The sequence below is a fragment of the Varanus komodoensis genome, unplaced genomic scaffold, assembly GCF_004798865.1.
Source record: "Varanus komodoensis strain SLA01 unplaced genomic scaffold, ASM479886v1 scaffold2, whole genome shotgun sequence".
Taxonomy (NCBI): Eukaryota; Metazoa; Chordata; class Lepidosauria; order Squamata; family Varanidae; genus Varanus; species Varanus komodoensis.
Window position 1 is genome coordinate 20,102,980 of NW_025335568.1, and position 11,143 is coordinate 20,114,122.

General features: G+C 44.4%; 1 protein-coding gene across 1 annotated transcript in view; it reads right to left on the reverse strand.

Moving 5' to 3' along the window:
- Positions 1 to 5,312, reverse strand: part of SLC39A8 (solute carrier family 39 member 8) — a 37,310-nt gene extending 31,998 nt beyond the window's left edge. Inside the window, exon 1 of the mRNA XM_044429448.1 lies at positions 4,882 to 5,312. Within this exon, the coding sequence (XP_044285383.1) occupies positions 4,882 to 5,127 (246 nt within the window). The 5' untranslated portion in view covers positions 5,128 to 5,312. The remainder of the gene's footprint in view (positions 1 to 4,881) is intronic.
- Between the last annotated feature and the right edge of the window lie 5,831 nt (positions 5,313 to 11,143).

Sequence of the window (11,143 nt, forward strand, 5' to 3'; positions counted from 1 at the left end):
CTTTTAAATATGGATTATGGTTCCTACATGAAGTACTATGTGTTGAGTCAACAATATAAGGATACCATCAAGTGCCATCAGTTTTTACTGCATTTCTGCATGACCTGATATGTAAATAGTGGTTTGCAGCAGTTTTCCTGAACCTGTATCCTCCACAATGCCCAGGATTCCGAACCATTGACCACAATGGCTGAGCCTGAAGGGAGCTGAGGTCTAACCCAACTGCATAGCATTAGCTGAGAGAAGCCCAATTTATAGCTCAAAAGGAAGGAGGAAGGAAGAATGTTCAGTTCAGTGAAGGCCACAAAGTTAATAAAAAGTAGTTAGTTCATAGGAGTCCTAGGCAAGCTTTTTGCAATATTAAAAAAGGAGTAAAGCTGCAATTGCTACACCAGCAAGAATGGTTTCATTCCTACATGATGAACTATATCTGCCATTCTCCCTAGCCAATTACCATGCTGGCTCGTAATAATGGATCTAAATCAACTCGAAGGCACCTGGCTAGGGAAGGCTCACTTACCTGTGAATAAGCCCCATTGACTTCAATGGGATTTACTTCTGTGTAGGCCTATTTTGTAATGGTCCTAAATGAAAATTAGCTAGTTTTCTTCATTTAAGATGAAGTTCAAATCTGGAAGTGCTCTTTCGCAGAAAAAAAATGGGAGTAAGTTGCTTTTATTATGCAACTGTCCTCTTTTGTTAATGGAATTTTATGGGGGATCCAGATGGCATTTTTCCCTTGGAAGCCCAATACTGCAAGTATGTTTGACCAAAACTTCTTTTGTCTTTTTCCTTACCATAGAAAATTATGGGGGAATGACCAAATTGCTGCACAACATCATTTGACTTGCAGTGTTAGGAGCTGTCTGTCTAGAAGTGGGCCCAATTATCACCCCTATACTGTTGTTTTGCTTAGTTCAGAAGAAAGAATTTGAACTCAAAACTTTACCCAGCCAAGTTTCAGCAACACACACAGACCAGCAGCCTCATCCAAATTAAATGCTGGCCAGGAATAACAGAAAGATGGTATGAATAAAAGCAAACATGCCATATACAGTCCAGTGTGTGATCTATTTGAACTGAGCTTATTGAACATTGTGTGGCACATCTGCTTCTGGCATGTGCTCTTTTCTGCCCAAGCCTCAAACGGTCAGAAGTCGGTCCTTCTTCACCCCTCATCAGGTGATATGTCCATCCATTTGCCCAACTGAATTTTGTGGAAACTTAAATCCTGAATAGAACAAAGATTAAAACAGCCTGAGGTGTACAAAGATCTCAACTGTTCCCTCCCTGGGAACTTTTAACCAGTACATGGACTCTGGCATGTAAGCAAATGAACCAAAATGAGTGTTCCTCCAAGGACAGACTGAGCTAACCTTGTCTAAGTTCTTTGCACTGGTGGTTTGAATTTACATTTCTAAATGTTCTTTCTTTAGAGAAAAGCCCACAGAACTCAGTGGGTCTTACTTTTGAGCTAACATGTATAGGGCTCCAATGTAATGCTTCTTTTTCTGGGGGTAAGGGAGTGGATGTATTACTTTGTTCAATCAATCTCCCCTTCCAAAGTAATGCCAATACACTTTGTTCTATTTCTGGAGGGGTATCTGTGTTATGTCTATATTGTAGTAACAACATCAGGTGGCACCTGAAAGACTAAAAAATTATTATGGCCTAAGGCAGGCTTATGCAACCCTCATCAATCATTACTCCTTACCATGCTGGCATGTGCTGATGGGAGTTGTAGTCCCAAATACCTGGCATGCGGTAGCACTGTCCTCTTTCCTGTGCACATGCCTTCATTTATTCTATCCCACCTATGGTCACTGGGTCAAGGGAGAAGGGCACATGGGTAGCCATGCTATTCATTTTATCGCCCTCAAACTTTTGGAAGATTATAATACAGTTTTCGCTACCTGGTGCTCTCTACCTATTTTGGATTGCAATGCCCAGCTTCTCTGATTACTGAACATGCTGACAGGGGCTATTGAGAGTTGAAGTCAAAAAGCTGTGGACAGTGCCAGGTTGGGAAGGTTGACAAAAGGTTCAGTTCATTATATTGCATTGTTTCATTGCACAGAGTGGCTGCTGTATATAATAAAACCACTGGGGCTATCACCTATGCCTGCTCTTATAAAGAGCCACTGTGCTTCTTTTGCATCCCATCCAGTTCTAATTGATTTCTTACTGCATTTCCCTCTGACCTTACTGATTGGAAGAGGCTGAGAGTTGCAGTACAACACATCTACCAACACCAGCTTTAAGGTAGAAGAGTTGTTGCTGTTGTCATCAGAAATGTGTGAGTTTAAACTGTTTGTGGCTACCATTTCCACTCTAAATCTTACCATCGCTGCGCTTCTTCATGTCCTCCTGAATCTCGACATGGCACCTGGACATAAAAGCATGGATCCATGCTGGACATAAAAGCATGGATCAGACTGCCATGCTGTCCTCTGTTATGTGCTCAACCTCAAACCTGGTTCCTGGCAGTGCCTGGGCAAACAGACCTTGCTCACAGGAGCTCAAGACCACTGTCACACCCCATCACACCCACATTGGTCCACCACATTGGTCCACAGTGTGGATTTACGCCAGCACCATCAAGCTATGGAGCACCATCAATGCGCATTCTCCCCTGCCACTAACTCCTTCCTAGCCTCTAACTCCTTGTAAACCCCTGACCTCTTGCTCCTTTGCCATATTCAGAGTGCCAATGAAAACTCCCTGAAGCGTGGAGTCTTCCCCAACTTAGTACCCTCCAGATGTTTTAGACTACAACTACCAATGTTCCTGAGTATTGACCATTCTGACTGGGGCTGCTGAGAGTTAGAATCCAGCACATCTGGTGGACAACAGGTTGGGCAAAGCGGAAATATAGAGTGCTTAGGAGTCAATGCACAGCTATGAAACCACCGCTTCAGAAGCCAGTTCTGGTCCTCCGTAGTTTCTGAGATGGCCATGCCCCTTTCTCCTGGCTCCACCCCATTTCCCTTGGTCCCTGATCATTTCACAATTTCCTGACTTTTGTGCACTTTTCTCCCCATTCTAAAAGGTTGAAAGGTCTCTTCTGAGCTTTGCTGCTACTGTTGTTGTTAAATTGCATTTCTATCCACACTTCTTCCTCCTGAGAGGAACCCAAGGCAGTACACAGAATTGCCCTTCATCCCCACAAAAACAACCCTGTGAGGTAGGTCTGTGACTGCCCCCAAGTTACTCTGTGAACTCCATGGCCATGGTTGAAACCCAGATCTCCTGGGTCCCCAGTCCAAAATTCCAGCCACCACACCACACTGGCTCTCCTATTTGATGAAAATAAGAGCTGTAAACATGCTGGCAGCTTTTGTCTTAGGCTCTTCCCCTGGGACTCCAGATGCACCCCCTGCTGGAATACTGCCCCAAGAACTTCTCCAAAGCTGAATTAGGCCCATGGGCTGAAGAGATTCCCTACCCCTGCTATACAGATTGAAGCATGAGTGAATAACACAGCTAGCTCCTCAACCCTCAAGGAATAATAAATCAGTTCACACAATCAAGACTGCTCACCATCATTTATTTCCATATTCAATAGCCAGCTGCAGCTTGTCATGTCATGAGAACCTGAGAACCTGAGGACCATGATATTAGAATAACTCTCACATAATGCATTCTCTGAATTTCCATTGTATATCAAGATTAATATTCAGAATGTCTACCCAACCATTCTGCAGCCCACCATGGCTTAAATAGGCCTGCTAAACAGATCTGTTTGATCATGTGAACCAGCCCATTCATGTTTTTCTATTGACACGCATTCCAACGGGGGTGAGTAAAATTCTACCCTTTAACCACACTAAACATGAGAAGGACAAGCTTAAACAGTGCACCTAATGCATTTGCCGAAAGAAGCATACCCCATTGTTGCACACTTCTAAGACACGTGCACCATCAAAAAACAAGGTGAGGGAACCGTCCTATAACTAACGCTCTGGGAAGGGGCCCTTTGATGAGGGGAACATGTGGCTCCATCAGAAGACAAGGCCTGCCAGTGGACCTGGAGCCATCAGAAATCTGCTGGCACAGTGGCAGAAAGTCCCACGGCAATGTGGGACACTTGAGGGTGGGAAAAGGGCATGTGTGAAACCGTATGATCCTAACCCTGGCATTGCTCTGGCATGCCCCCAAAGAGCTAACATAGCTAACTTTGTCCCACTGCAGTGGAAGGCATGAGGGAGAGAAGAAATTAAATGGGGGAGGATGGAAAAAGTGACCTAAGCCACAGATGTCTCACCACAGCTACAGTTTGCTCAGCAAGCTTTTGGATGCTGCAGCTGCTCCACCATAAACTTCACATCATCATTACCACAGATTTGATCTCTAATAAGGAAAAGTAACAAACTCATGCTAATTCGTTAAACTATTGCAGTAACTAAAAGTTAGTTGATAGATTTGCTACTCTTAATCCTTGGATTAAACTTGAAGGCATACAGTTACATTATAGAAATATTATTGCGAGATATATGGAAATTTAGTCAATAGATTAATCAAATCATTTTTAAACAAATGGCAACCCCAAAGAAAATCCCCAAAGCCATTTTCTTTGTTCCAAAAGAATGGATTCCAAAAATTCTGCAAAAGAGATTTTAGAGTTGGAAACGTGAAACTTTTCCACGCTCTTTCCTGGCATATTAGCTGGTCCTGATAAAGAATATGGATTTTTGAGAGCGAGAGAGAATGAAATACAGTAGTCTTTCTCATGGACCAGCGCAGATATGTTTAATGGATCGAGTCAGTCCCTCTGCCTCAGTCCCCCTCTCTGTAAAGTGGGAAAAAGAGAGGCACCATCAGGAAGCCTGCCAAGGGCTCAGCCAAGTTTCAAGCGCTGCGCAAACACGGCTGTCGTCCTACCTGGTTATAGCGCAGCAGGTCCAGCCATCCGCCCAGCGAGTTCGCCAGCCTATGCGCGGCTCCCAGCTTCTGCAGCATTTGGTTGACCTGCCCGGCCGAGAGACTCCGGTTGCCTCCGAAGGCTGTCAAGACATCCCGAGCGAAAGGCGCCCCCGTCGAGGCTCTTTCGGCATGGAGAGGGTCGACGAACGCGGCCATTCCCACCGCGGCGACCAGGAGCCGCCAAGCAGCGACGAGGGGAGGCATCGTGGCCAGCTGATGGATGGCTTTGCCCCGCTCGCTTGCTTGCCTGTCTGTCTGCGCCACTGGAGCGAAGAGGCGGCGAGCAGCTTCAGCGCCGCGCCGCCGCGAAAGAGTTAACCCGAACGTGAAGGCACGCACGCGCCCTGGCTTTCCTGGCCAGCAGGAGCCGACGAGGCGGTGCGGTGTGGTGCGGTGCGCGCCCGGGACGTCTTCGGCAGTTGTGGCTCCACGCGCTGCTGCTTATCGCGCTCCTTTCTTCCCTCCCCTCTGGGCAGGGACAGGAGGTCGCTCCCCCCCCCCCCCCCCGCCGCGGACTTTTAGCAAATCCTGGAAGCCTAGTCCCACCCTGGTCTCTGGAAGTCCCAATAAAAGTTGGAGCGCGGGGAGCGTTTCTTTTCCGAACGAAAAGGTCCGAAGCCGCTTCCTTCTGGAAGAGTAACAGCAGGGGAAGGAGCGGGGCACAAATTGCTGGTGGCTAGCTACCTTGGCCCATCAGAATTTTCAACACAAAAAAGAAATCCCAAAGCAACAGACATGGGATCGTAGAGTGCCCGCTGCAGTGCAGAGATTCCAAATTAACGCATCAAGGTGGGTCCGGACCAAGCCGCCAAGTTTTCAAGTTCACCAGGCATGCTTGTGCGTGCAGAAATGCAAGCGCAGAAGCCAAAGGAGCACTCGCGCAGGAACCCAGAAGGTCATGCCCCTTTCCCTGACCCCAACCCCCCCCCCTTCCATTATAGAAGAATGGAATGGTTCTCCTAAGCAATAGGAGAAAGAGACAGAAAGAGTTTTAAACTAAAACGTGCTGGCATTTCGTGTATCTTGAGAAGTGGGCTTCGCCCTGTCCTTTGTACTTCCAGCCCAACTACCATGTAGCCCAAAGAGCTAATGGGATTTGAAAGAAGTTTTGCACCCCTGGGATAAGAGGTTAAGCAAACAATAATTGAGAAGGGTGGAGAAAGGGAAAGGGTAGGAGATGGAGAGAGAAAGAATAACTTTCCATCAGGCTCACAAACATTTTTTCTTCCAGTCCCTTTTTTGCCTGTTTGTTTTTGTTTAGCATCCGGCCTATAGAAGAGTTCTGATAAAATGGAAAGAATGGTGATGTTTTAGTCGATCCAAATAACCATATTAAGCTGGTGTTGCTTTAACAGCAATGTTTACTCTTTATACTTTTTTTCCTTTTCAAGGGATTTGCCCCCGCCACCAGTCCTATACAATATACAGGTATGCTCAAAATTCAAGTAGAATTGAAATCAGGACTAATAGCCATTGATAACCTTGATCTTCATTGATCTGTCTAATTCCCTTTTAAGTTGTCCCAGTTGATGCTCAGCACTAAGTTTTGTGCTAGCTGAGATTTGGAAGACTTGAAAGAACATCAAGTGTAAAGATCTTTCACTGAAGAAGAAAGCCAAAAGCATCCATACTACTGTATTCCACAACATATCAGGAGTGTAGAAACAGTTTTAAAATCAAAAGAGGGGCTGGGGAAAGTTCAGCTGAGCACTTTACAACTGAAGTAATAAACATGGCCCTCCATAAGACCATTAAAGTCCAAATTACATAGCTGCCGCACTGGATTGAGTACATCCAAGCTTCAGGTTGCTAGAGAAAAAATAACACAGGTGCCGTTTGCCATAAGAACACACCAAGAGCCCTGGTGGATCACTGTTCTCAAACAGCAGCCCACCAGATGCTCCCAGGAAGCCCACTGCAATCAGCCGACAACTCTGAACAACTTCTGTTGTTCAGAGATTTATGCTGCCTTTGAACACAGCGACCCCACTTCTCAATCTTGTGTAGAAGCTGTTTATAGAACCATCATCCCTTCATTTCCTTGGGCGGGGGGAGAGGCCCTGAGGAAAAAAGAATTTGAGGGAAATGGGAGGAGTGATTATTGTATGGTGTTCCACCCTTCAAGTCTTCACATCTCTAATAACTTTTAAAATACATCTAAACCAGTGTCTATCACCATGTATTCTCCCTTTTCAGGTATTCAAAATCCATGGACAGTGAATACATAGTGAGGATCCACTCCTGTGGTTCATGTCCATTTGAAAGTCTTGTTGCAATGAACACATAGAGGTAGGAGTGGTAGCTGTTTCACCCACACTCCAGACATGTTCATTATCTACAGATTTTTAAAACAAATTCCCTCAGTTAACCTTGTGTCCTTGTATGAAAATATGCTCCATGTTTTCTGGAACCAGTGCCATTCAATCTCAGAACACTCCCATTATGTTTCTCCAAATCCCATCATTTTCTAAACCTCAATTATAGTCCACCTTCACCCTTAGACTGTTTTCTAAATTAAAAAAAATCCCAAAGCAAATTGCCCCTTTTTCATGGCATCATTTTGGTAGTTCTTTCTGCACTTCGAATAATCTTTTTTGATGTGAGATGAGCAGAATCATACCCAAAATGGGTGCTAATTGCCACCTGGCCAAGTTTAAGATTATGGTACTAACATGCAAAGACCTCAATACTGTAGGACCAAGATACCTGATAGAACACCTTCTCCCTTACCAACCTGCCTAGTCACAGAGTTAAACTTTTTGTGGCTTCCATTTCCCCTCTAAATATTACCATCGCTGCACTTCTTCATGTCCTCCTGAGTCTCGACATGGCACCTGGACATAAAAGCATGGATCCATGCTGGACATAAAAGCATGGATCAGACTGCCATGCTGTCCTCTGTTATGTGCTCTACCTCAAACCTGGTCCCTGGCAGTGCCTGGGCAAACAGACCTTGCTCACAGGAGCTCAAGACCACTGTCACACCCCATCACACAGAGTTCATTAGGGGACATTCCCGTAGAAGTTCCACGTGCACCTGCGACCTGATCGGGTCAGGGTGAAGAAGAGCCTTCAGTGTGGCAGCTCCACTTCTGGAACTCCCTGCTTCTGGAGGTCAGCCAGCCTCTGACATTGTGCTGTTTTCAGTGCCTGCTGAAGACATTCTTGTGCTAAGCAAACTACCTTATTGACAAGCCACAGCTCTAATGTTAATCTTTTTAATGCATTGTTTTTATCCTTTCATTTGTGTTTTTATTGTTCACTGCTCTGGAATCTGTCTAGATATGGAGCAGTATATTTTAAATGCTTTAAATAAATAAAGCAGTTGCTCAACAGATTAATATAAATGCATTATGATAAAACCTGTACCATCAGCCCATGCTCTATCACCACCAGATTCTTTTCCAATACTGACTACTTTCTCAACAAATGCAGACACAGTTATCCCACTGAAGTAATGCTCTTTAACCTGCGTCCCTCGAATTTCAGCCTGTTTTGCAGATGGTAGAAATGCCAGTCAGAAACTTTGCCAGGATCCCTCCTGGAAACATAAGTTGATAGGGAGAATCTGTGTTAAGAAAACTGTTTCTGAGAACATGGTTACAGGGAAGAGTTTCTTATTTGGTCATCCGTCTCTTTTCCTTTGAGAAAAAGGAATTAAGCCACTTTTTATCACTGCCTCTGCTTTTAACTATGCAATTATATATGTTAACAACTAGCAACAAAGAGAGGAAAAAGGCATGCAATTCCCTGCATGGCCTAGCCAGCCATGGTTAGTTGGGGCATGCTGAGAGCTGTAGACGTTTCCTGACTAAAACGTTCATAAAATTGTGCCATAAATGTACAAATATTCAAAACTTTATTTAAAACATTAAAAAAATCCACATTGAAGGGTTAATGAGCAAGAAGGACACAGTTTGTGCTTTGTGATTTCAGGTGGTAAACAAAAGTTTGCTAGGGTTTGGCTCTTGTTCAGAAATGTCAACATCTGAACATGCAAATATGAGAGAATCTGCCAAGAAAGCAGCAGGGCCAGTGCTGATCAAGGTGGAGCTGGCTTTGATGATCTCTCTAAACAAATGTACTGGAGTATGGGCCATGGCATTTTAAATTCTAGCTCTGCTCATCAGTGTACCTGATACTTAGAAATTGCATGGCAGATGCATGCATAGCTCTCAGCAGTGGTCTACTTGTCCATATGAGAGATGCCGGAAATCCAGCACTGTTGTACACATATCACAATCAGTGTAGCATGAGCATGGAGAAGTTTCCAGGCATTATTGTACACCTTCTTACAAGTATATTTTGCAGCTCTGTTTAACACTGAAGCACCAAGCTGAGTGTACTCCATAGGCATGTTCCCAAAAACACTTTTTTCAAAACATAGATTCTCCAAACCATTGTATGGAGAGCCAGGATGGATCCTGACAAGGCTTCTGACAGCCATTTTTGACTGCAAAACAAGCCGCAAAGCAAGCCAACATTCAGTGGGCATATGTTAAAGAAGGTGGTGCAGCATCTAATATTTATTTGTTTATGATCAAGCTGCTCTCTCTGTCCTCAATGATTTTTGGAAAATAGTGCAGACTCCTGTGTCTCAAGCTGCTCAACCATTTCACGTGTGGTGAGAGCAAACAGGCACTTGCCAAACGCAGGGTATTCTTCACAGCAGGGCTATCTTAAGAATTCATTCTCTCTGCAACACAGAGATGTTACTTTCTTAGGCTACTTGCATTGTTTCACCAACTTATTTGCTGAATGGTTTCTAGGCTTTTTTGCATCTGCTTTCACAATATGTGCTGCTATCTCACTTTGTACGTGGCAGGGAAGCATGCCCTACACACCTCTTTCTATCCCCAATTACTCCTGCATTCCTTCACAATAGCCAGCATTTCTTTCAAGGATAAAGGCTCGCAGAGGGAGGAACACAGGTTGTAGTTCAGTCTCTCTGCACTGCCACATAACCCAACTATGTGCGGTGTTGAGGGTCAAAGATCGGCAACAATTTGCTCCTCCCAGCTGTGGCTTTAGCCTCCTTCTCCCCCACCCCACCCAAGACAGAGCCAGAATGAATTAGGCAAGGGAGTAATTATAATTCAGCTGCTAAATCAGCTGCTACAGTTCCTCATGTTGCACAGTAAGCAGCATGTGGTTATGTCTCTGTGTTGGGAAATAGCTGTACTGCTATCTTTCAAAGGAAGGATCCTGAAGCATTTTCAACCCCAAACCCTGAACCACTTCTTTGCTCACATGGGCTTGCTTCCCTGAGCCCTCTCCTTTCGCCATTAGGTTGGTTGTTATTTAATATTGAAGGCTGGCATCAAAGTGTGAAAGTATAGACTAAAAGATGGACTTGCATAATTCAAGGATTGCCAATGAACTGCATGAAGGAGGGTCTTATTCTTTGCTACATACAATACCATATGCTACACGCTACCAGTTAAGTTGCCAGTAACTCCACAAAGCCACTTCTCCATTGTTTAAATGCTCTGTCTTTGGATCAATAGCCACTTCTATTAAGTCATTTACTTTAAAGGAGAGTCTTTGCATCTGCATTCAAAGAACTATAGTCACCTGTTTGTAGATTCTTGTGAAAAGTGCCAATGTTTAGTAGATTAGCTAAGAGTCGATCCTTCATTTTTTGGAATATAGAACAAGGTGCAAAAGCTGCAGATGTTAGTCTTCAGTCCTTCAGAAAAGTCTAGTGTGAGTTGAGTAAAAGTGTTTTGCAGAACTGTTTCTGCACTTTGGAGCCATAAATTGAGCAATGAAATGCCCAATGAGATTGGGCCCTGGGACTGTTCATGCAACTGATCTATCAATGCATTGTGGGTCAAATCACAGGTTGCACACAAATGCACATGAAACCAAACTCTAATGCCCTTTTCTAAAAGCAGTTTGGAGAAGGGACATCCTGAGGCAAAGAAGTGGCTGGGAGAAAGGATGCTTAAGGTCATAATCTGATGCCTGTTTAAACAGGGAAAAGCCCCACAACTGCTAGCATTCCTCATCCAGAGTAGCTGCCAGGAGATGCTGGAAGTTATAGGACCTTTTTCATGAGGAAACAGGCATAAGATTGTGCCCCAACCCATTTCATTCCTATGACACTTTACACTGCACCATCCCCTAGCCCACTTTTCACCCATGGGGTTTCTGGCACAGGCATCCTCATTTGTGTTTTGTGTAGCATACACTTTTCCTGTGGACTCAGCATTTTCTA